The sequence below is a fragment of the Nomascus leucogenys genome, chromosome 3, assembly GCF_006542625.1.
Source record: "Nomascus leucogenys isolate Asia chromosome 3, Asia_NLE_v1, whole genome shotgun sequence".
NCBI lineage: Eukaryota > Metazoa > Chordata > Mammalia > Primates > Hylobatidae > Nomascus > Nomascus leucogenys.
This window is the reverse complement of record NC_044383.1, coordinates 138,677,888-138,705,344: the sequence shown is the minus strand read 5'-3', so window position 1 is coordinate 138,705,344 and position 27,457 is coordinate 138,677,888. Positions and strand designations below refer to the sequence as shown.

Sequence of the window (27,457 nt, the reverse complement as noted above, 5' to 3'; positions counted from 1 at the left end):
CCTGCCTCACACTCCCAAAGTACTGGGATTACAGGCATAAGCCACCACGCCCTGCCTCTTTGTGAATTCTTAATTGGAGTTTTTAGTTTTTCCACTTTCAGTGCTGTTAAGGGTTTTTTTTTTCTACTTAGAATTCTTCATGTTCATTTTCACCAGTGAATTTCTTAGTTTCTTTCTTACAACGATTTTTCCCATTGATCTTGTGAGCTCTTTATGTAAAGGCATTAACTCCTTGTCATGCATTTTGTGAATTTTTTTCCCTCAATTTGCTCCTCAGCTTTGAACAAATACCTTAGGCTACTCCCATCATACCCTACAGTCCTATACTCTCAGATTCCCATTGACCATTTGGCTGTTTGACTTCTGTTACTTAATGGCACCCATTGCCCATTCTTCCTGCCCAATTGTAGTCAATAATCTAATTTAAGTTTCAGCCCTCTTGTTCTCTATTTTAGCTAAGCAGAGGCTTACCTATGAAGCCTGCTTTTTCCATTTATTTATTTATTTATTTTTTCAGACAGAGTCTCACTCTGTTGCCCAGGCTGGAGTGTAATGGCATGATCTCGGCTAACTGCAACCTCTGCCTTCTAGATTTAGGAGATTCTCCTGCCTCAGCCTCCCAAGTAGCTGGGATTACAGGCCCACACCACCACACCTGGCTAATTTTTGTATTTTGAGTAGAGACGCGTTTCATCATGTTGGCCAGGCTGGTCTCAAATTCCTGACCTCAAGTGATCTGCCTGTCTCGGTCTACCAAAGTGCTGGGATTACAGGCGTGAGCCACCACGCCGGGCCTGAAGCCTGGTTTTTCAATAAAGTCTCTTCCCAGTCTTGAAGTCCCTGAGTCCCTGGCACTCTGAGAATCCCACAGTTCATAAAGGTGCCCATTTCTGCTGTAGCTTTTCAGTAGTGTCAGAGTGACAGCCATTGACAGCAGGGATTTGTCACTGGCAGCAGTGACACCTGCTGGCCCTGCAGCTCTAGCTCCTGGTCAGGCATTTTGGAACTAGCATCTATCCTTTCCCCAACATACCCTACAAAAGCCACCACATATGCTAGTGCACTTGCATGGCCGTTCTCTATTTTACTTACACCACAATGAAGATCTCATTAAATCTGTTCTTCCAGCATGGCTTCAATTCGCAGAACCACTCTCAAGCTATAGCTACAATATTCTAAGCCTAAGCTCTTCTGTGGTTACAGACACAATGTCTATACCTCAAGGATGAGAGATGATCAGCATTTTACAACCACAAAGTATGGACGACTTGCTTTTCAAATCAGATTAGGCTCATACTTTGTGTCTCCCCATATCATCTCAGCACAGGGACAGAGCTACAGTGTGTGAGGCTCTGGACAAATATTTTTTGCAGGGCCTTATCTTGTATTTTAAAAATTGGTTGAAAATGTTTTACAAAATTCATGGGCACAAATGAGGTTTAGTGATCTTTCCAGAATTTTTTTTTTTTTTGAGACTGAGTCTCATTCTGTCACCCAAGCTGGAGTGCAGTGGTGCAATCTCGGCTCACTGCAACCTCTGCCTCCTGGGTTCAAGCGATTCTCCTGCCTGAGCCTCCCAAGTAGCTGGGATTACAGGTGCCCGCCACCACGCCCGGCTAATTTTCTTTATTTTTAGTAGAGACAGCGTTTCACCATCTTGGCCAGGCTGGTCTCAAACTCCTGAACTCATGATCCACCCGCCTTGTCCTCCCAAAGTGCTGGGATTACAGGCGTGAGCCACCACGCTCGGCCTCCATAAATATTTTAAGTGAGTTGAGTAGAAGTACTTAGATAGTTATTACCCAGAGATTCTTCATTCTGAGTTAAAGTCACCCCAGATCAGCATGTCAGTACCATTCTGGCTGTCCAGTATCATGTGATTCCATGAAAGAAATACACTCCCATCAGCAGCAGTGACCCGATTGCCAGGCTATCCTCCTGAAACTGGGGTTCAACCATGGAGACCGCACAGATAAAAGTCCTGGAGAGCTCCTGAGACAGCTGGTTGACCTGACATGCTAGATACAGGGTCAAAGATCACCTGAAAGGGAAAGAAAAAAAACAAAAAGGGACTAGCATCCACACAGGTCTTGATCTAGGCTCATGTGCCCTGTCCAGATGGCATTGCCAGTCCTGGCCAGTTCTACACACTGAACTGTGATTTAGAACACTTCAAAGAAGGTGTTCTGAAGTGTAGGGCCCCATGAGATATGGGTCCCACTTGCCTGGGTGAGGGTAGAACTATCCCAGTGTCTAGACTGTGAGGGTCTATTTATCATCAGCCTTTCTTTCTCTTTCTTTCTTTCTTTCTTTCTTTCTTTCTTTCTTTCTTTCTTTCTTTCTTTCTTTCTTTCTTCTTTCTTTTTCTTTTTTTTCTTCTTTCTTTCTTCTTTTCTTTTCTTTCTTCTTTCTTTTCTTTCTTCTTTCTTTCTTTTCTCCTTCCTTCCTTTCTTTCTTTCTTTTTCTTCTTTCTTCTTTCTTTCTTCTTTCTTTCTTTCTTTCTTCTTTCTTTCTTTCGATGGAGTTTTGCTCTTCTTGCCCAGGCTGGGATGCAATTGCACATTCTCGGCTCACTGTAACCTCCGCCTCCCAGGTTCAAGCGATTCTCCTACCTCAGCCTCCTGAGTAGCTGGGATTACAGGCATCCGCCACCACGCCGTGCTAATTTTGTATTTTTAGTAGAGACAGGGTTTCTCCATGTTGGTCAGGCTGGTCTCGAACTCCCGACCTTAGGTGATCTGCCCGCCTCAGCCTCCCAAAGTCCTGGGATTACAGGCGTGAGCCACCGTGCCCGGCCATCACTCAATCTTTGAACTGGCACTCGGGTGAATTTATTTCAAGTTGTAACATTGTAAAAAGATATGAGTAATCATAAGTAATGGAAGTTTATTCAAAAGATACTGCAGCCATTTTACTCCAGGTCTTTATTATTTTAGTCTCTCCTTTCCCTTCGAGGTCTCTCAGTGGCAGTTCTCCCATTCTCTCCCTTCATCCCCACCCTCTCACGCAAAGCAGGGCAGATCTAGTTCGGTCGGTTACTCACATCTGATACGGAATGCTCTGATTCAGTCCCACAACGGCTAGTATAGCAGGCTTGGTCTCCTTACAAGTTCATCTCCATTTTTCTCAGAGAAAACTGTGTACCTGGCAGGCGCTAGGAGACTTCGTGGCCTGCCTAGTGCAAGACTCCTGATACATTTCATCAAACTGCCTTCCAAAAGGGCAACGCCAGTTTACCTCGCCACCAGAAATATGTAGGAGCACTCCCTTCTTAGTACCTTTGCCAGCAGTGAAGAGATTCATTATTTCATAAATAATTAGCTATTGTGGGCCAGGCATTGTGGCTCACACCTGTAATCTCAGTGCTTTGGGAAGCTGAGGTGGGCGGATCTCTTGAAGCCAGGAGTTTGAGACCAGCCTGGCCAACTTGGCAAACACCATCTCTATTCAAATAATAATAATAATTAGCTAATGTGATAGAAAAAACTACTAGAGTGTTGTTTAAATGTACATGGGCACTTCCTTAGTAGTAACATGCAGTATTTTACCACAAACTTGGAAATCAATTAATTTTTCTCTTTGGTAAATTGCTTGTTTTGGTCCATTACTAATTTATCTATTCACAACTGAGTATTTTCCATATCTATTTATGTGTGCTAATCATAACTTCAAGATATTGGCCATTTTTGCCATATTTATATTAACTTAACTTCTTTCTTCTTTTTTTGTTTTTGCTTGTTTTTAGACTTTGGATAAATTTATCTTTTAATGAACAGAATTTTAAATTTTTTAAAATAATCAAAACTGTTAATATTTTCCTTTGTAATTTATTTCATCCCGTTGGCTCTTAAAAAGTGCCCCTTTTCTATTTCATAGATTTGCTAAACATTTATTTCAAATTTCCTCTAGTTTTTAGACAGGCATTATTTAAAATGCTTATTCTCTAAATAAAATAATTAAATAATTCTGTAATTATATATTTAGCAATTGAGAAAAGACTCTAAGTTCATGTTTTAAATAAATAATTTACTAATTCTTCCATCTGCATTAATTTAAAAAATCTTGTAAAATTTATTTGTGATGTTCCCTTTCTCCATTATACATTTTTATATGAAAAAGGATTTGTGTCTCAGTCCATTCATTTACAAATAGTCTAGATTAGGTTTAAATACCAAAGTAAAAAGGAGATTTTTCTTATTCAATAAATTTTAATAAGCTCAAATTCTATAGTATAATTTTTCATCTAATGTGTTTTCCTGATTCAATCTGAATTTTGTAATTTCTTGACCCCTTGCTTTTTAGAACAGTGTTGGCATTATTTCATAAATGAATTTTGAATAAAACTTGACATCAATTTATTTTTATTTCACAATCCACAAAACATTTCAAATTAAAGAAATACAACATTAAAAGTCTCCAGTTTTTGCTTTAATTTCACATTTCATACACTCACAATATTTAGGAAATAGTCATTTTGACTGTCTTATAACTGGGATAAGGGTGCAACAACAATCCTGCCAGATGGTTAAATGCCCCAGAGGATTTCTGCTCTTCTCTTCCTAATTTGGGAGATATAAAGCAGTTTTTACTCCCAACATAAATTCTTGATAAAAACCGTACTCTTTGCTGATTTTTCATGTTAGACATTAAGGATGACAGGCAAGTAAAAAAAAAAAAAAGTAGCCTTGATACCAAGTTAATATTGCCTTGAAATCTTACTTGGCTGCTAAATATCTTTGTTGAAAACCAACTTATAACAAATTGGTTATCCAGTTAGCTTTTTTCCTTTTTTCTTCCATTTTCTTCTTGCTCCCTCTTTCCCTCACTCGTTCCTTCTGGCATGTTTAATTAGAGAACATTTTCTACAAGCATTATTAAGAATAATTGTCCTTAAGGAATGATGGATAATATAAGGGAAATGAAAATAATAAAGAAAATGCTACACGGAATCTCTTATTCTTGAACCATGTTCAGACACTATTAGCTGTGACCACTGCAATAGGAAATGAAAAAGAGGGTACTTTTTCACTGAAAATCCCAGTGTTCAAAAAAACAAAGAAATGGCCACATAAACTAAATATTCACAATACTGGTAATGAACCACAGACTTTTTGAGTAATACTCCAGTCAACTCATGTCCTTAAATGAGAAGGGCAGCCACAGACATCTGCCCACCGGAGCTCTCTGGTGTCCACATTTAGGGATGCATTCTTCCTTACAAGGGCGGCCACCTGTGGAAGTGGATTCTTAAATAACTGTGTGCACCAAAGACCATCTGGCATGGCTTAATCACTGTACAAAGACTCTGCAGAGAAGTTGGAATCGAGATTCGTAGAGAAGCAAACCAGGAATGATGCCTGATGATTAAGAGTCAATCCAGGAAGGAGAATTCTTCATGGGCAACATCTATTTCAATAACAAACTCTCTCCCCAGTGACTCATACTTATTTGTCGGTGAAGTTACAAAAGAAGATCACCAGAGAAAGTGCTTTCCAAGTTGCTAGATGTAAGTTTAAGAAAGAAAATTTTTCCCTTAAGAAAAATGTGAGCTTGGTTTTAAACTTGAGGCTTGTTTTTAGGCCAAATGAATTGGATTTTTTCCTGTTGCTTTTCTAACAATGTAACGACAACGGTGAAGAAAAGGTAAATCATCATGTTAGTAAATCCAAGGATTTTGCCTCAAGGAAGTAGATAACTATTCTTGGGAAAAACACATAAAGAGTTTGTCCAGAAAAAATTAGTGTCAAAAATGAAACATCCAGTGACACCAAAAGAGTTCAGTTTCCTGTGCTTGAGACCCACACTTCTTATAATGATAAAATCAAAGAACTTTAAAATGTCCTATGTTCTGTCATTTTGTGCCCACATATTCCATTAAAAATCCAAGATTGGCCAGGCATGGTGGCTCATGCCTATAATTCCAGCACTTTGGGAGGCCGAGGCAGGAGGATCATTTGAGTTTAGGAGTTTGAGACCAGCCTGGGTAACATAGTGAGACTTCATCTCTACTAAAATTCAAAAAAATTTAGCCTGGTGTGGTAGTGCACCCCTATAGTCCCAGCTACTTGGGGCACTAAGATGGGAGGATTACTTGAGCCTGGGAGATAGAGGCTGCAGTGAGTCCTGATCATGCTACTGCAACTCCAGCCTGGGCGATGGACCAAGACCCTGTCTCAAAGGAAAAAAAAAAAATCCAAGATTGTAAAATGTCAATATGATTCACTTGTCATTCTAAAGACAGTAAAATCCAAATTCCTTAGATTTTTCTTTAAAGTGACACAGTGATTTTTTTTCTCTTTCTAGTCACATTGGAAGTAAATGAGGATTGTAATCCACAAATATCTAAAGTTTTAATTTTAATCAAAATATATATAATGCATCTTAGCTGATTCTTACATTAGAATCACTATTTTTAATAAGCCTCACATTGAATACAAAATGCATAAATATAAAACCCTTGGGGGAAAATATTACATTCTTTGAAACAAAAGGGAAAACGTGTTTGAAGAAAATGTGTTTTACATTGTAATGTCCAACTTGCATAACCATGTTTCAACTTGGAACTCATTAGTTATTTGGGCCATGCCCTCAAAATTCTGTTTAGCCTATTTATGATTTCCTTTCAATAAAAGACAAGACAAGAAAGAAACAAAAACCAAAAGCACCCTACTCAGGAATCTGGGAATGCCTTGATGATGGACTCATAGGCAGGTGGGGGTGGTGTTGAAAGGCCCACTCGAAGACTGTTACTGGACCAGTAACCAGGACGGCTCAGACTGTGGGAAGTGCTGATGGTGGGAGAGATATTGGAAGAAGGGAGAGTCACCAGCTGACTCTCAGTTTCCACAGGAAGTGGTGGACATTGCAGAAAGGGATGGAAAGTAGAAGCTCTGAAACTTGATTTTCTTGGAAAGGAATTTGCTTGTTCCAGGGAAGCTTGTCGCTGGAAAGTGAGACTGGCCAGGCTGAGATTGCTTCGACGTTCACAGCCACTGTGGCGGTAAAATCCAGTTCTGTTGAGGCCATGGGTGTAAGAAGACCTAGATCTCCTGCTTGAACTCCACTGTGAGATGGGAGCACTAGCTCTTCTTCTTCGAGACAAACAAATGAACACAGCCCAAATAAATCCTCCAAGTACCAGCCCGATTGCCATGGATACGGTGAAGGACGTGATAAGGCCCTCTGAAACAAAGAAAACAAATTACTAAATCAATTTTAAATAGGTTTTCAACTAAAAACAAGGGTCAGCATACATACTGTAATTCATAGAATACATGATTAATTTAAACATACTTTGAATTAGGGAAATAGAAGACAGTGTTAGGTGGATATGAACAAATGGAAGCTGATAATGCTTCCATTTGTTCAAGCAGAAAGATACAAAATAACACTTTGAGCTGTGGCATTCCAGGTCACTTAACCTGTTTTATCATCTTTAAGAAATAAAAAAGTAGTCCTACTTGATGTCATTAATCTATGGCGTTTAGTTCATCCATTTTTTATAGAGTTGCAGATGTAGCCCAAAGTTGATTTCCTTTTGAGTTATAGTAGTAACTAGTGTGCCAGATTGATAAAGAATTTTGTCATCACTTTAACGTTGCCTTTTCCTCTGTCTGCTTTCATCAATCACATTGATTTCTGCCACCTGCAGTCTTCATGATGCCTCACTTCCTTTGTTCTTTCTGAGATAGGAAGTGCTGGGATAGAACCATCTGGCCAGCGGACTGATTTATGTCATATTTCCTGAACTCCCAGACAGTCACCTATATCTCTGACTCTTTGATGACTTGACCTGTGCAGACTGCTGGGCTCTTTCTTGTTTCCCAGGTTCCAGCTCATGCTTCTATTATGCCCTTGTGATGATGAAATTCCTGTCGCCTGAACCTCCATAGAGTCTCAGCTGCATACCAGTATTCTGGAATTCATAGAACTTGTAATTTGTTCAGATTTCCCTTTCTGGGGAGAAAAATGCCTTTTCCTAATGGAAATGCTACCTTACTGCCTCTTGTAAACTAAATACATATTCTTGAATGAAACTGGGTAACTGAGTCTCCCCTCATCACACCACTTTGCAAAGAAAAATTGTGGATATTAGAAGACTCCCCCAGCCTGTTGGTCCCCCACATTTCCCCTCCATGATCTAACCTATTGTCCCTAACATTTCCCCACCATGATCTAACCCACAAGTCATGTTGGTTTCTCACTGTACCAAAGCCTGTCGTTCTCTCAAAAACTCTGTGCTTTTCCACATATGTGTCCTTATATCTGAATTCAATTTTTTAATCTTCTGTCTGGAAAACTCATTCTTCAAGCTCTACCTTCAAGTATCACATCTTCAATAAAGACTCCTACATTTCCTAGACAAAAATGAGTTACTGCTAGGTAGAAAGGTAAGCTATCATATCTAATTGCTTATCTAGGTAGTCTGTATTGAGAGAGCCATAGCCTGAAAATTAGCTGATGGGTGTTGTGAGACTAGGGAAGAGGGGGAGAAAATAGCCACAAACGTTTTGCTGTTCCTCCCATCAAGAGATAGAGTCTATTTCCCCACCCCATGAATCTGGGCGAGCTTCATGACTTGCTTTGACGAGTAGGATGCAATGGAATTGAAGCTATACAAGTTCAAGCCTAAGCTACAAGAGGCTCAGCATCCACCCTTCCTTCTCTTGGGACCCCTGCCATTGTCAGCATATAAATAAGGCCAGACTAGCTTGCCAGATGATGAGAGACACATGGCCCAGGAACCCCTACTGCCCTAACCAAGAGCCTGCTAACCTGGACATATGAATGGCATCATCCTAGATAATTCAGATGCTAGTCAACTCACCAAATGACTGTGACACATGAGCAAAGACCAGCAGAAAATACACCAAGCTGATTTCATCTCAAATTCCCAATCCACACATTTTGAGCTAAGAAAATTATTATTATTTTAAGCTACTGTGTTTGGGGGTGGATTGTTACATGGCAAAAGCTCTCTGATACAGGGTTCCAAACTAAGCTCTGTTCCTAATATGTTTTGTGATTTTTAGGGAATTTGTTTAGACCCACTGATTTCATTATACATGTATATAAAGGAGTTAGATTTTATGAATGCCAAGGTTCTTTTTAGCATATTGTTGTAATCTATGATAATATGTAGACTACCTAGAATGCAGAAATAACAAAACAAACTAATGTTAGTAACTACAAAGGAATAATCACTGCTGTCTAATTTTAGGATATAGTTCAGTGTCCTTCCACCATATATTGTCACATTTATCTCCTGTGGAAAAGCTACATTTATTGTGTCCTACTTTCACAATTATCTGTACAAATAGTTATATCAACATTCTCTAAAGCAATGACTTTATGCAAAGTTCCCAGGCACATTTTTTAGCGTATTATATCACTTAATCCTCAAGCATCCCAATAAAGGAAATGCTAGCGTTATTCCCATTTAATAGTTGTGGCTACTGAGAGGTAAGTAACAAGCCCATAGTCCCACACCTGGTGAAGGTCAAGTGAGGATTTGAGACCAAAGCATCTTAATTAATAGCTAAATTGCTTATTTATTTTCTAAGTGTAAGGTAAGAAAATATTAATCTAAAATGAAAATGAGCAATATAAACTGCATAAAAATTGGTCGATTCAATACCAGAATATCTTGTAGCCTGTTATGAACAGAAATACTTGAGAGAATGGCGGTTAAATAATATTGTGTGTTCTACAGATACATTTCTGTGAATCAATAGCCTTTAGTGGAGACTTTTAAATATCAACAAGTTCAGCTATGGACTCATAGAAATAGAGTTTCAGCTAAAACAAGCTCTTGAAAATGTGTTGGACATAAATTCCTCATTTTATAGATATTGAAACAGAAGCTAAGGTTTATGTGGTAGAATTAACACTTGATTTATTATAATAATTAATTGGCAATATCACTGGTTAGGGAACTATTAGTTACACTCGTGTATGATATAAATGAGAAGACAAATACTCAGATTTACAAAGTGTATGTCCTTGTATTGTGTGTAAATGTACCTAACCACTACTAGAGTCTGACTGAAGACGCTAAATATATCAGTATATAAGCAGGCATAATAGATAAAATTTAAAAAGAGATATTTCCTTGATTTCAGCAAAATGGAGTTAAACCAGAATCTGAAAGGAGAAAATATATTCAGTTACTCAATGAAAGCATTTAAAGGTTACAAGAGTCCTTATACATGGTCTCTGTGTATGCCCTTTGAGCCGCTCACCTTCTGACAAATCAGATATTCCCAATATAAATCTTATTCATAGTGGAATAATAGCAAACTTTAGACTCGAGAAAAAAATAGAAACTATTTAAATACACAATCAATGAAAAATAATTTCTTGTCTATTATTGAGATTGAGGCCAGGCGCAGTGGCTCATGCCTATAATCCCAGCACATTGCGAGGCCGAGGTGAGAGGATCGCTTGAGCCCAGACCAGCCTGGGCAACATAATGGCACCTGTCTCTATAAAAAGTAAAAATAAATAAATTAAATAAACTACAGCGATTGAGTATATTAGCAAAAACAACAAAAATACATGGAGTGAGAAATATATTTATATTTCAGATGACTCTGTTTTATTTCCAAAATATATTATTGTTCTGATGTAAGAAAACTAGGATAATATCCAAACTATAATGGACAAGTTATTATAGAATATATTGGACCATCACACTCTTCTTAAATGACAAGTTTCAGTTTGGGAAGTAAAAAGATTATTTTTGTGGCACTAAAACTATAACAATATTTCCATGAGAGGAATTTGACAACAAACCTATTTAAAATGATCATTCTTTGTGGCTTGGTAATACTTTGATTTGATACTGTAAACCTATTGTCTATGCCCAAAATTTGGAGAAATGACTTAAAATATCATCAAATATTGGGTTATATAGATATCCAAAAAGGATTAAATAATGAATTTAAAATGTACGTGAGAATCATAAGAATAATATATACACACAATAATAGGCTATTTAAATTTTGAATGAATATAAAGTAGGATAAGATGGGGGTGCAACAGAAATTATAAAAATTACAAAAACATTGCTTTTGATATGGATTTGTTTAATTTTTGCTCAGTAGAGTACGCATATCATGAAAATGACTTCTTAATCCATAAAGTCAGTAAAATACACACTTTAGAAATTGTATTATCTGTTTTCATGGTGCTGATAAAGACATACCTGAGACTGGGCAATTTACAAAAGAAGGAGGTTTAACTGGACTTACATTTCCACATGGCTGGGGAGGCCTCACAATCCTGGTGGAAGACAAGCAGGAGCAAGCCACATCTTGCATGGATAGCAGGAGACAAAGAGAGCTTGTGCAGGAAAACTCCCCCTTATAATAACCATCAGATCTCGTGAGACTTACTCAGTATCACAAGAACAGCACAGGAAATTCCTGCCCCCATGATTCAATTACCTCCCACCGGGTCCTCACACAAAATGTGGGAATTCAAAATGAGATTTGGGTGGGGACACAGCCAAACCATATCAGAAATCATTGCACTAATTCTTATACCTTGCAGAACATTAAAACACCTACAAATAATACTGCTGACAGAAGAATTTCTAAGACTTCCTGAGATATATGGTAAAATGCTTATCTATCTTCTTAAGCTCCCTTAAGTCCAAACAGCAAAGGCAAATGTAGAAATGCAGAAAGGCAATGAGAAAGAGATTTTGAGTCAAGTAACAGGGGTGGTCTTTCATACACATTTTTTTTCATTTAATTATAGTTAATGATTTTTCTGACCTGCCCACACTAGAATTTAGAAACTGTGTGATGAAAGCAGCATCTACTGGTCATACAGCTTTAAATTTTCATATATGTAGTTCCATTCTGGCAGACTTTTGACAATGTATTTTGGGAGCCTTTTTTAAAACCTAGTGTAGAAGAAAATGTAACTGAAAAAAAAGACATTGGCAAAGATATTGCTTTTTAAAAAATGATATGCCTTCTTACTTCTCAACAATCTTAGGAGAAGAAAAATGAGCCATAATCTTTCTTCTTATAATTGCAATATAATGCAACTTATGAGACCAAATGATTACTTTTAAAAATGTAACTTTCCTTTTGAAAGCAGAAGGAAAAAACTCTAACATTTGTAAGGTATGCCATATAAATTAAATATATGTCATCTTAATTTGTAATACGTACCTACAAAACTAGCAAGCAGATGGCACATAACAAGCCTCAATGAACACTGGCTCTTACTGCTAATAGTTGTGTAATTTCCTCAAGTCATTTGACCCTTCTTGGCCTGATAATAACAGCCACGTACATGTCTTCCAATTTTAATATTGTAATATTAAGTATGACTTTTAGTAAATATAATCAATACCTCAAATTCCATCCACTCGTATTAAAATTTAGTAGAGTTCACCATCTAGTGGCCTTGAGTTGAATCATTCCAATTCTGAAAGTGATTTGATCAGTGACGGCAGAATGAAACACTGTTTAAAACATTCAAAAACCCTTTGCAGTTGTAAGAATCATAAGTTCAACGTTCACCAAAGCAGACCATGAAGTCCTTGGTATCGTAGAGTGTATAGGAGAATGGTTCAGGCAATAGAACTACTTTTGACAAAAAGGATTTTTAGGGAGAATAATATTTAGGGCATAGAAATTTCATTGATTATAATAATTTAAACAGCCAAGGAGTATTTTCCATTATATCTCATCTGCCAGAACATCTTATTGGGTCTGTTTTCACAAACAAAAAAAAAAATCCAGAATTCAACTTCTCACTACCCACTCTGCGACTTCACTGATCCAAGTGGCCACATTCCCACATCTGTGACCTGGAATATGGTCTTCCTGCTTCTGTCCTTACCATGTCCCTCACACCCCAACAATGTGCTCAATGCAGTAGTCAGGGAGAACATTTTAAAATGTAAGTCAAATCATATCACTCTTCCATTCTAAATCCTCCACTTCTCCCAGAATAAAAGCAAATGCCTAAGAATGTCCTAAAAGACCCTACTTGATAGGCTCCCAATTATCTGAGCCCATCTCCTCTACTCTTCCTCTGGGTCACTCAGCTCTGTCTGCACTTCCCTCCTCACCATTCCTTAAGTACATCAGATGGGCTGGCTCCTGACTTAGGGCCCATCCCTGGTTGTAATCTGTTCCTAAAATTATTTCCTCAGCTATCTGTGTGGTTAATTTCAGGTCTTTTGTTCATATGTAACTTTCTCATTGAGGCCTACCCTGGCTGCTCTACCTAAAATGACACCCTGTCCCACCTCTGAATCCTAAATGGAACTCTTGTTTTTCTTTTTTCCTTCCTGGTTAATGGAAACTACATTCATTAATTTATACTCTTTAAGAAAATGTGAATGAATTGCATAAGCATTATGAGCTGAAAATGTCATTATATTTGAAAGACAGGAGGATAACATATATCTGGAATGCTTAACAAAGCTTCATGGAAAAAATAAATTGTAGATGCCTTTTTGTGAATGGTAGTGGTCAAATAAACAAAAGGCTTGGAGATTTGAAAGTAGTTTTCATCAAAATTATAAAGCACAAGCCATATTCTGAATATAATTAGTTAACAGTATTGCTAGAGGTGAGGGCAAATTCAAAAGTATCAAGGTAGCACACCCCTTTCTGTATATGATAGACTAACATGTATCAAACCACTGAGAGCAAGCGTACAATGGGGAATAAAATATTTTCTTAAATTTGTTTGAAGCCATCAGAGACTTATTAAAACTGTTAAATCAAAGGAGCAAATTCCAGGAGAAAAGAAAATCTTTCATCACAATAATCTGTAAAGAGAAACAAAAATATCTGAGTAGAATGCTGTGTACTATCAGTAAGCTTAGAAAACATAAGTTGGTGTTCAGGGGCTGCCAAGGAAGTTGGACCCTAGGAAACATCCCAGAATCTGGAATTAGGCCCCCTAGGATCTACTACCTAAGATTAATGGTAAACAGGAAAAAGACCAGACCTCACAAAGATAAAAATATAGAGCAATCCCAAGTTGGACTGAGGAGATCTTCCCCTAACTGCCAGAAGGAAAGTTTTAGACATATATATAAAATAGAAAGTAATATATTTAAATAAATTTATATATACCTAATAATGTTATTATATATATGTTATAAATAATAAATTACAAGTCATCCTAAGAGGCAAGACAAAGTAAACAAAAACTAAAAGAACAAATAGAAAATGGAAAAATATCTGTAAGTTATGAAGATATTTGAATTATCTGACAAAAATATTAAAATAACTGTTGATTAATGTGTTTAAAAAATTAACAAGTTAAAAGTTTTCAGCAGAGATTGAGGCTCTATTAAGATAATTAAATAAAATATCTAATGAAAATTATAAAATATTTTAACTGAATTCTGATAAAATTGTGAAATATCCAAACATGTGAGATGTGCCTAAAGCCACATTCATAAGAACATTTATAGCTTTATAGGTATATATTTTAAAATAAGAAAACCTAAAAAATCAGTTATTTTGGTTTCCATATTAAGAAGCTAAGAAAAGATCACTAGCTGAAACATAAGTAAAGTAGCATACAGTAAATAAGAGAAAGCAGAACTGAATGAAACGGGCAAAAAAAAAAAAAAAAAAGAAAAAGAAAAAATAGAGGAAATTATCAAAGCCAGATATGAAAAAAATCTAATAAAAATTAATAAAATACTAATTGGAATGACAAGGATGGAAAGAGGAGAGAAAGAGAAAGAAGGAAAAAGAGCGGGCAGGAGCAAGAGAAAGAGACAGAGAGAAAGAGAGAAAATCACCAATATCAAGAGTAAGAAACGTGACATTAGAACAGATTATACAGGCAATAAAAACATCAAGCTAGGATTCCAAATCAGCTTTTATGAACTGACCCTTTCAAGTAATAATGACTATGAACACTGAAAACAATACAAAAAAAAATTCTACCTAAAGGCGTTAAGAATGACCAACTGCTTGTAGCTACTAGAGAGGGGTTGAGACCTGGAAGAAAAGAACAGCAAGTACTAGTCAAGCTCCAGTTTTCAAAACTTTTAACCTGAGGGAAGCTTCCAGTCTGGGACAGGTAAAGGTACAGTCAAAAACCTGCACTGTTTCTGATCTTGAGAAACAAAGGACAGAGACTGTGGAAACAAGAGCTGCTAAGAATGTGAGAGGGAAATCCTGGAGAAGAGAAAGCCAGAGAGGAGAATCCCCAAATTTTATTTATAAACATTTCACGTATCTTTGGTTGACTCCTGAATCACACATATACAGGACATATTACAAACAGCACTAGAGAAAAAAAAATAAACTAAAGTGAGATTTAAGCTGCTGCCCAAGGGACAGGCTTTATAGGTTTCTGTAGTTGTAGTTCCACAGAGTTATTTGCCTGTGAAAATAAACTAGGGGGAAAAACATACATCATAACACTCTTCAGGGTAATACAGCAGAATCCATTCAAAATGTTCAAGATACAATATGAAATTACTTGGCACATGAAGAAACAGGAAAATGTGACCCATTCTCAAGAGAAAAGACAGTTAACAAAAACAGACTTGAAGATGACCCAGATATAATTTGCAGACAAAAATTTTAAAGCAACTCATATGTCCATGTTCAATGATTTCTTAACACTCACAATGAATAATATGATAGGAAATTTCAGCAAAGAAATAGAAACTATCAGAAATAACAAAATGGATATTCTAAAACTAAAAAAATGAGAACTAAAAAAAAATTACACCATGAGCTTAACAGTGAAATTAAAATGAGAGAGAAAAGAATCAGCCAACTTAAAGGTGTATTAATAGAACTTATCCAATCTGAAAAATGGAGAAAAATATTGGGGGGAAAAAGCAAGCCTCTAAGACTTGTGGAACTATATAAAAATATTTAACAGATGTGCAATTATCATCTCCAAAACAGAGGAAAGGGTGAATGGAGCAAAAACATTTTGAATAAATGAGGTTGAAATTTTTCAAAATTAGTGAAACAAATTAATCTACAAATCAGAAGTCTCAGTAACATCAAGCAGAATATATATATAAAGAACTATGCACATCATAGTCAAACAGCTGAAGATCAAAGGTTAACAAAAAAACTTGAACACAGCCAATAATAATAATATTACATTCATAAAAGACAATTATTTGAATAACTACTCACTTTTAATAAGACACAATGATATTTTAAAGTGATTTAAAAAAAGCTGTCAACTCAGAATTTTATATACAGCAAAAGTATCCCTTAAGTATAATAGTGAAATAAATACTCTTTCAGGTGAAACAGAATTGAAATTAATCACCAGCACACCTACACTAAAACATGTGCTGAAGAAAATCCTTAGTCTGGGGAAAATGAAAAATGGGATCTTTAAGAAGAAATTGAGACAATCAGAAATAGTATCAGAGTAAATACAGAAGACTCTTTTCCCTCAATTTCTTTAAAATACAGTTTTTTCTAGTTAGAGCAAAAATTAAAATATTTTCATATGAAATGTGTAGTTTATATAGGTTTAATATGTAATAATTATAATACAAAGAATTGGGACAGGATATAAATAAATCTATTAGCTTGATTGATTGATTTAGTTTTTAAGAGATTTTGGAGACAGGGACTTACTATGTCATCCAGGCTGGTCTCAAAGTTTTGGGCTCAAATGACCCTCCCGCCTCAGTCTCCAAGTAACTGAGACTACAGGCACACATCAATGCACTCAGCTATTAGCTTGTTTTTTATATTGAAAATCTTATGCATTCTAAAATATAACTACAAATTATATTAAGCAAGATTGCAGAATTTAAGACTTACCTATAAAAATATGTTTATATACTAGCAGCAAACAACTGGAAAGTATAATTACACCATTACAATAGCATCATTAAGCATAACATACCTAGGAATCTTTTTTTACAAAAGGTATGCAAGATGTCTGCACCACAAATTTTGAAATACTACTGAAAGAAATTAAAGGTCTAAAAAGTGGAGAGATATACTATATTTGTGAATTATAAGCCTCAATATTATTAAAATGCCAACTGCCCTTAAATTTATTTATATAAATAAATTTATATAACTAAATCAACTAAAATTCCAATAAACAGGCTGTTTGTATTATTTTACAAATGACCCTAAGTTGTATATGATGACAATACAAAGGAACAATAAAAGCAAAGCTGGAAGCATCACACAACTTGATTTTTAAATATGCTACAAAGCTATAATAGTCAAAACAGCATGGTACTGGCATTTACATAGAGATTTAGATTAATGAAACATAATAGGGAGGAAGCCCAGTAATAAATCCATGCATTTGTGACAATTGATATTTGACAACAATATCAAAAATGCACAATGGGGAAATTATTGCCTCTTCAATAAAAGGCAATGGGAAAACTGCGTATCCACATGCAGAAGAATAAAATTGGACCCTTATCTCATACCACATAGAAAAATCAAGTCAAAATGGATTAAAGATACAAACCTAAGACCAGAAACCCAAAAAACTACTAGAGGACAACATAGGGAAAAACTTGATATTGATCTGGGCAATTGTATTTTTGCATATGACAGCAAAGGAAAAAAGCAAAAATAGACAAGTAGAATTGTGTCAAACTACAAAGCTTCTGCACAGTAAAGGAAATAATCAACAGAGAGAAGAGACGCCTACAGAATGAGAGAAAATATTTGCAAACCGTATATCTGATAAGAAGTTAACATCTAAAGCATATAAGAAGCTCACACAATACAAAAGCAAGAAAACAATCTGTTTAAAAAATGAGCAAAGAACCTCAATAGACATCTCTCAAAAGAAGCCCCACAAATGACCAACAGGTAGATGAAAAAATGCTCAACATAACTACTCATCAGGGAAATGCAAATCAAAGCCACAATGGAATATCACCTCACACGTGCCAAAATGCCTATTATTAAAAAGACAAAAGATAATGAGTGTTGGTGAGGATGTGGAGAAAAGGAAACTGTACAGTGTTGATGAAAATGTAAATTGATGCAGTCATTGTGGAAAATAGTATGAAGGTTCCTCGAAAATTAAAAATAGAACTAGATAGAATTCAGCAATCCCTCCAGGTGTACATTAAAAGGAAATGAGATCAGAATCTCTAAGAGATATCTGCACTTCCATGTTCATTGCAGCATTGTCACAATAGCCAAAATACATAATCCACCTAAGTGTCCATCATCAGATGAATGGATAAATATGGTGACATATATATGCATATATATACACATATATATATATGGTTTCTATAATGGGAATGTTGTATTTCAGATGCTCTTAGACTTATGATGAGGTTGGATTTAGATAAATCCATTGTACATTGAAAATACCATAAGTCAAAAATGCATATAATACCCCTAACTTACCAAACTTCGTAGCTTAGCTTAGCCTACCTTAAATATGCACAGAATACTTAGCCTAAAATTAGGCAAAATCATCTAATAAAATCCAGCTTTATAATAATAAAAGGTAAAATTTTTAACTTTAAACAAATTTTTATTACACAAAACTTGTCACATAATTGGATAATTCTCTACTTTGCACACGATTATTCTCACTCTCCACAGAAAGGCTGCTTAACTTCTCATCTGGTGGTGGCAAGCACCAAAATCCTGATTTTAACAGAATAGTAGTAAAAATACTTCAGTGATTTAAGTTGAAAGCAGTACATTGTACATGGCTCTTGTACCCAGTATCAGGAATATACAAATGTCTTTTTATTCAAAAATACAAAATAAATTATCTGTAGGCATGAACAATGACAGCAGTAAACCATTATATATTTTGTCAACTGTAACCAGTAACTGATGGTTACAGTGATTTCTTAAACATCAGCCAGCCTTTCCTTCATTTTCTCCAACTGACTTCTCTGAAGTTATTGGTGAGGAACACTGCCTTGGGCTTCCTGTCACAGTTCATTAATAAAGGTAAAGCACTATTCTAGGAGTTAGAACATGCCACCCTCTCATACCACCTCCCATTCCACCCGTTGCACCCATTCCAAGGTCCTTCTCTTCTTTAGGAATTTCTGTGACTACAACTTCTGCTGTAGTTAACAGAGAGGCCACACCAGCAGCATCCGATAAAGCAGCTCTCACAACCTTTGTTGGGTCAATAATTGCTTTTTCCACCATATTCACAAAATCTCTGACCATAGCATCATAACCAACTTCTGAGGAACTTTGCATAATTTTCTCAACTATCGAAGATCTTTCAACACTTGCATTCTTAGCAATGGTCATTGCTGGAATTTTGAGTGTTCTTTTAATAATTTCTATACCAATTGTTTTATCTTAATCAGCTGGAGTCTATGAGTCCAAGGCTGGAATGCACCAAAGCAAGGGAAAATTTTATAATAATAATAAATTAAAATAATAAACATTAAAGATCAAAATTCAAAATACAGTTTCTACTGAATGTGTATCACTTTCATATCATCATAAAGTCAAAAAATTGTAAGTTGAACTATCATAAGTCAGGGACCATCTGTATACAATAAGTGAATGTTATTATTCAGCATTAAAAAAAAAATCCTGTCATTTTCAGCAACCTAGATGAGCCTGGAGGACATTATGCTAAGTGAAATAAACCAGGCACAGAAGGACAAATACAGCCAGCCTCTAACTTACCATGGTTGGATTTGGGATGTTTTGGCTACGATGGTACAAAAGCCATAAGCATTTAGTAGAAACTGTACTTCCAGTACCCATATGACCATTTTGTTTTTCACTTTCAGTATAGTGTTCAACAAACTACGTGAGCTATTCAACATTTTTTAATAAAATAGGCCTGGTGTTAGATGATTTTGCTCAACTGAAGGCTAATGTAAGTGTTCTGAGCACATTTAAGTTAGGCTATGCTAAGCTATGATGTTCAGTAGTTTAGCTCTAGTAAATACAGTTTCAACCTGATATTTTCAACTTACAATGAGTTTGTCTGGATATAACCCCATCGTAAGTGGACGAGCATCTGTACTGCATGATTGCACTTATTTGTGGAATGTAAAAAAGAGGAAGTTATAAAAGCAGAGAAGAGAATTATGATTGCCAGTGGTTTGGGGGTGAGGGAAAAAGGGAGATGCTGAGCAAAAAAATGCAGTTTCAGTTGCACAGGAGCTTGGAGCCCTAACATACAACATAGTGACTGTAGTTATGAAATTATTTCTTATACTTGAAATTGGCCAAAAAAGTAGGTCTTAGATATTTTTACCACCAGAAATAAAGCTAACTACCTGAGGTGATGGTTGTATTAATTAGCTTGATTGTGGTAATCATTTTACAATATATACGTATATCAAAATATCATGTTGTATACCTTAAATATATTGTTTTTATTTGCCAATTATACCTCAATAAAGCCTGGGAGTGGGAAAATACAAAAGGTCACGAAAAGCCAAAGTAATCTTGAAAGAGAAAAACAGTTAATAATATATTGTATAGTTTCAAATAACTAGAAGATATTTTGAATGTTCTTGCACAAAGAAATAATAAATGTTTGCAGTGATGGATGTGCTGATTACCCTGATTTGATCATTACACATTGTATACTTGTTTTGATGTTTCACTCTGTACCCCATAAGTATGTACAATTATGTGATAAAAATTGTTTAAAAAATAAAAAGGAGAACAAAGTTGGAAGATTTATGTAACTTTAAGACTTACTATAAAAACCAACAAATGAAACAGAATGGAGATCTCAGCAACAGGCTTACACTTACATGACCATTTGATTTTCAACAAAGGTGCCAAAGGACTTGAACAGAGAAAGTCTTGGCTGGACACAGTGGCTCAGGCCTGTAATCCCAGCACTTTGGGAGGCCAAGGTGGGCAAATCACTTGAGCCCAGGAGTTTGAGACCAGTCTGGGCAACATGGCAAAGCCTCGTCTCTACAAATACAAAAAGAAAAAAATTAGCCTGGTGTGGTGGCATACACCTGTAGTCCCAGCTACATGAGAGGCTGAGGTGGGATGATCACTTGAGCCCAGGAAGTTGAAGCTGCAGTGAGCTGTGATTGCACCACTGCACTCCACCCGCATGACAGAGTGAGACCCTGTCTCAGAAATAAAATAAAATAAATAAAATAAAATAAAATAAAATACGGAAAATATTTTCAAGAAATTGTGCAGAAAAAGCTGGCTATCAATATGAAAACAATCCCTCAATTTCTACACTATATGCAAAAATTTAATTTGAAGTGGACAATTATGGATCCTAAATATGAAAGCTAAAATTTTAAAGTCTTAAAGCCTTTAGACTGGGAGGGGGCATTTGGAAACTTTTTGGGCCAGTGATTATGTATCTTGATTGGGCTTTGGGTTACTCAAGCGTGTGTGTCAAAATTCAACAAATGTTCTGTTATGATTTGTACACTTCATTTTTATTCACCTTATATGTTTCATTGTATGTAAATTTGACTTTAAAACAAAAAGAGTTGTAAAACATAATTGAATTCCTGTTAATGATATGCATACTAAAGTAATTAGGGGGAACTGTATTGATGTCTTTAGTTTACTTTGAAATATATTGACTAATAGAATGACAAAGAAAATGAGTATTATAAAAATGTTACAGATAGAATTCAGATGGTAAGGTATATGGGTGTTCACTGTAGAATTCTTCAAATATTTATGTATGTTTGAACATTTTCATAACAAAATGTTGAAAAACTAATGAGAATGGCATAAACAACATTTAAGCAATATATTTTGAAATTTAATTCAAATGGTCAAATTCCTGGAAAACACAAACTCCCTTAACTAACAGAATTGATAGAAAATCTGAGTAGTTCACCATTGTTAAAGAAATGGAATGTGCCATTTAAAACCCTCCAATTGAAAATACTACATATAGTTACAATAAGGAATTTTCCCAAGCACTTAAACAATAAACAATGCCATCTTATACAAACTTTTCCCGGTAATAGAAAAGTAAGGGAAACGTCCCAATTTGTTTTACAAGGCTTGCCTAACATTGATACCTGACAAAGCTGTCAGAGAAATGACAGTTATAGGCCACTTTCTCTCATGAATTTAGATGCAGAAGTTTGAGGTCAGGCATGTATTAAAAAGTCCAGTCTTATGGGCTCCATCTCACATCTATTGAATCATAATCTCTGAGCATGGAGTCCAGTGAGAGATGAGTTTTCATAATTCTTAGTAATTCTGATGCATTTTGAAGACAAGCATTTGTAAATGTTTGTTTTTCAAACTTTCTAGGTAACTGAGATAGGGGAACTAATGAATAGACTCTTAATATGCAACACAGACATTTCTTTTTAAAATACAAATTGAAAAAGTGAATTTGAGAAATAGTATTTGTTTCCAAATTTGGGGAAGATATAGTGGAAATTCTTGGGACATATGCCCAGGCCATAAACCTGTTCCCCTCTTAACTTCTTTGGGAACATCCTATGCCCGTCTGCTGGGGTGGTCCTTAAGAGCCATATTTTTCTACAGGCCAAAGAACAGTATTTGCTGCTAGTAGCTGGGGATCCCTCCTCTTGACAGCACTTGATCCCCAACAAATCAGTTCATAACCCTGCATCTCATCAATTACCTTAGAGAGAATTAAGTCTGTTAGCAAGGATGCATAGAAAAAAGAAAAGTCAATGCTTCACATTTAAATTACTAAATAATTTTTTAAACATATAGAATAAATACTAGTTTGAAAGCCAACATTTTTACTGCAATAGTTGGATATTTCAAAATAGAAAAGAGTGCTTTGAGTTTTTTTGCTTTGGTTCAGTTTCTAAATGCTAAAAGCCTAAAAGACTTAAGAACATAACTTGTTATCATAAACAGTATAGGAAAGAATAAACCATGGTCTGTGAGTCAATTTCCATGCATCTAAAGAGGAGGAGCTTTGGGGATACAAAGAGAAGAGCTATATAGAATTTGACCTGTAAGGGTTTTGGAGAAGGGAAGCATCACTCTCCATCCCTCCCTGTGATGAGCTACAGATTGATTAGGGAATCCCAGAGGAACTGGTACTCATTTCCAGCTTCCTGGGAAAGATGGCAAGCCGCTCGGAGAACCTCTGGGTATCTGAAGGGCAGATAAGAAAGTGAGGTAGGGAGTAGGGGACATGGTATTATTGCATCCAGGCCAAGGGCACCTGATGTAGCCCAACCTCCTAAGGAAGGCTCCTGCAGCTCTAGGGTTATGGGACAATATTGAAAATTGTTCTGTGCCATTGAGACAGATGGAGAAGTACCTGAATAAGGGCCAGTAGACCAGAGGAATTTACAGAAAGGAAAAGCCATGCTGTTAGCTAATATTACACAGATCATGTGAGCCAAATTTTATAGTAGGAGATTTTGGCAGTGAAAATCAGAAAAAGGGCAATGTCTCAAAAGCTGATGAGAAATACAAGTCAGTAGATGTCAGCAGAGGCCAGAACTTGATCAAGCACCAAAGGTCCCCTCTCTCCAATACACAGAATATAATCCCTCCACCCCTCCACCCATCTACACACCCTCTCCAACCTTAAAGAAAATTCCCAAAGGGAGGAATATGGAGAGATTATAAATCACTGGATTGCAAGTGATCAGGTTAAATCAGATCAAACTTTTACACTGACATTCAAAATCTTGCAGAAATCTGGCTCCAACCTGCCTTACCAACTATGTCCCTGAAACAACCACACACACACTCTCTAGTCAAGCCGTTCGTTTCTCCACAAACATGCCTGGGTGTTTTTACTTCTGCATATTTGCTGGTGACATTTTTCCTGAGCTCCCCAAACCTCTTGAAATGCCTTATTTGTGTCACTGACTCCTAACACATTGCCTAATATGGTCAGTGAACGCTTCTGAGTGAACTAATGAACTGAATGAGAATGAGTTGATGAGGGAAAAAAATGAATGACTAGAATGTCCTTCTTAGAATTATCTCCCTGTCTGAAATTTATCTTTCTAAGAACAGATAGCACCTCATTTTTTTTCTGAGAATGATTTAGGGATTATTTCTGCCATATATTGTTTTTTTGTTTTTGTTTTTGTTTTTTTTGTTTTTTTTGTTTTTTGAGACGGAGTCTTGCTCTGTCACCCAGGCTGGAGTGCAGAGGCACAATCTCAGCTCACTGCAAGCTTCGCCTCCAGGGTTCACGCCATTCTCCTGCCTCAGCCTCCCGAGTAGCTGGGACTACAGGCGCCCGCCACCATGCCCGGCTAATTTTTTTTAATATTTTTAGTAGAGACGAGGTTTCACCATGTTAGCCAGGATGGTCTCAATCTCCTGACCTCGTGATCCGCCCGCCTCGGCCTCCCAAAATGCTGGGATAACAGGCTTGAGCCACCGCGCCCGGCTTATATTGTTTTAACTCATCTTATCAACCATTGCTGTTTTATCATATGTTATCTTGTATTATTCCACAACTATATAGGTTTGTATGTGCATATGTATAGACGCATAACTGCCTCCAAGAGCGTAATCCTTTTGAGACAGACATTGTACTTTTGGTGAGAATTAAGTGAATAAATGCAAACTCCTGCAACCATATCTTCCCCCAACTTTTCACAATGCTAGTCATAAGGAAAAAAATGCAGAATAAGACAGCAGAAACAACCAAAACTACGTCTTCCACAGGACTCTCAAGTACTAAGAGAATAACTGAGTTCAGTATTTGTCTCCTATTGCCTTAGAGGAGGACATGGCAAATTTTCACGGGCCAGGTTTCCTGCAGCTTTTATGGGAATGTTTATAGAGAAAGTAAGTGCATTAAAGAAAGCAAAAATAGGGAGTGGAAGGTGATAGTCTGCATCTGTGTTGTCACTTTCAGGCTAACTTTGTTGCCAACCCTTGCGCTTAAATGCTTGCACACCTTTAGGAAGTTTTAGTGGATGATAGCTATGAAAATACAAGCTATTGTTTTTGGTAATAACCCGATATTATTATGCCATCATTCCGCGCTCATTAAAGTAAACCATAAAAGTTATACTGGGAAAACAACTTTTTCTGTACCTTAAAGTGTGCTACGTCTGAGCAATTTATATGGTTCAATGTACAAGTTTTCCTTTTCTAAGCTATTTTTCTTTATTTTTCAAATTCAATGTGCCAAGCAGATGACTGATTTTGGAAGCAATAACAATGCATTACACTGCATTGTACAAGATTCTCAAAATAATATTTTTGAGGAGTCAGTGGTCAAAATAGACATCAATTTAGATACAAAAAAGCAATGGAAATTTAAAAGATTGACATTTTTATTTCAGGGAATGTATACATTTTATATGTTTATATTTTTATTCACATTTTATACTTCATATTTTTACCCCAGAAGCAATAATACAATCTTTTATATATTTTCCTAAAATCATCAAACATTACATCTGCTCTCCGTATTTCCATTGGCTTTGTTAACGTTTAGCAATGTAACACTCCCCTTTCTGGTTTTCATTATTTTCATCTAATTTTCATTACAGTCACATAACAACAGAAAGGAAAAACTAGTATTTGTCTTTGAAATAATAGGTTTTAATTCCCTCTTAAGCACAGATTTCCATATTAAAAATACCTAAATTTTCAGAATCAGTAGGTGGACTCCAACTAAACATTCTCTTATTAATATCAAGTTTATTTTAATGTTTTAGTCAGTGAATAATGATTTGTTTTTTTAAGCAAAGCTTAAATTTAATTTTGAATGGTTTGAAAAAAATAGATTGGCTTCTACATATTAATTTTTGCAAAAACTACTTTACTTTTGAATAATTTATACAGATAACATTTTTATAATGATGAATTAGATTTAGACAGACTCTAGCTCTTATTCAGTGTGTATTTAGCACTTATTTTCTCTGTGAGGACAGCAAATAATAATTCAACAAGCATATAATCAGACATCCACAATTGAAAGGCTTCTGTCTAGTGCTAGCTACCTAAAATAACCCATTACCAAAGCCTTTCTTTACAATGTACTAGAATAATCTATTTTCTTCTTCTTAATTTTGTTATATAAATTTATTAGGAGCTCACCAATATCCTTCCTTTTCAGTCTTCCAGCAAACGTAAATTTAGGTGAGAAAAAAAGAATGAGTTAATTCTTTTTTTTCTTATGCTGAATTTTTAATATCTTTTAAAACCAATAAATATTCGTCCCCATATTTTTCATCTAAGAAAGCACGTAGGTTAAAGGACTGGAGTGAATTCTTTTCATGCAGATTTCTGTGATGGTAGACATACAGATTGCTGGGAAAAGTCGGCCACTACTGCTCACTGTTTATGTGAAAGTTCCCAAAACCCCACCTTGAATCACAGCAGAAAGTCTGAATTGTTCACTGAGAGGATTAAAAACTTGTTCTGGGCATATAAACAGATCTGTTCATATATACTATTTTCTTCATTAAAATGTTTTTCTGAATTTAATTTAAATTGCCTCCTTTAATATAAAAATTTCCCTGAACCCAAGAGTATATGTCAACTTCCCATGTGAGCCCTTCTTCTTTGTACCTCTAACCTGGAGCAACTGAGTTTTGACCTCAGCACAGTCCCATTGTCAACATCAAGGAACACTTGACTGTTAGCTGTGGCTGGACTCAGACAAAAAATACTCCAAAAAATACTTTTATATTGTTCTTCCCCTCACCCCCTGTGATAGAATTCCATTGAATGTTACACGTGATGTTATTTCCACTTAATCTTTTCTACTATAGTTTTCTCAAATTTCATATTATTCCATATTTTATTTGTTATACTCTAAAGTCATTCATTTATTTTACCTGTGTTATTGCACTTTAAATTCACTCATTTAAGTACAGATGTTATTAGGATTCACTTTGGAAATTAAAGCATATAACATTCACAACATAAGTGAAAATAGCCTCTATGGAAAATCTCGGTTTCATAAAATAAAATATACAATCTATAACCTTCAAACAAATGAAAGTTAATTTTTCCGACACAATCTACATGCCATATTCTAAGCAGGAATTACCTCCACCTTATGTTTTTTATTTTTTTCCTCATTATTTCCTAATCATATTTTGTGACACTAGCCAAAATCTGTACTTAATACCCAGATTCTTCTTGAATATCTTCATAGAACACTATAAAGACATATAAAATATAAGTACATATTTATATCTATGAATATATTTCCGCTAAACGTATGAAATAGATTTTTGTTAATAAACATGAAAAGTTTAATCACGTTATAGTAAACAAAATGTCTCAGAGATTTTCAATGTTTTAATAATCACGCAGTGCATTTCTTACATCCTAATTTTAAATTTTAAACAGTAAAAGAAAATACCTTACCCCAAAAGTTTTCTGGCCATGGACTCCCTAAACTTGTTGTGTTATTAGCCATAATATCCACAAGAAATAGAAGAAAGAGAAGAAAAAGAGAAAGAAAAACCAGTATGTCGAAAAAAAGCAGTTTGATTCTATCTTTGTAGTACAGCAAGAGAAAAATAATTTTTACACAACCCCTCATATACTTGTGTTCGCAT

At 35.7% G+C, this 27,457-nt stretch overlaps 1 protein-coding gene across 1 annotated transcript; it reads right to left on the bottom strand.

The window, feature by feature from the left end:
• Positions 1-4,331: 4,331 nt before the first annotated feature.
• On the bottom strand, positions 4,332-27,457 carry MYCT1 (MYC target 1). The gene is given in 3 exon segments (XM_003255895.4): positions 4,332-7,182; positions 27,264-27,397; positions 27,399-27,457. Coding segments are annotated over 3 exon segments (705 nt in total). The 3' UTR covers positions 4,332-6,670.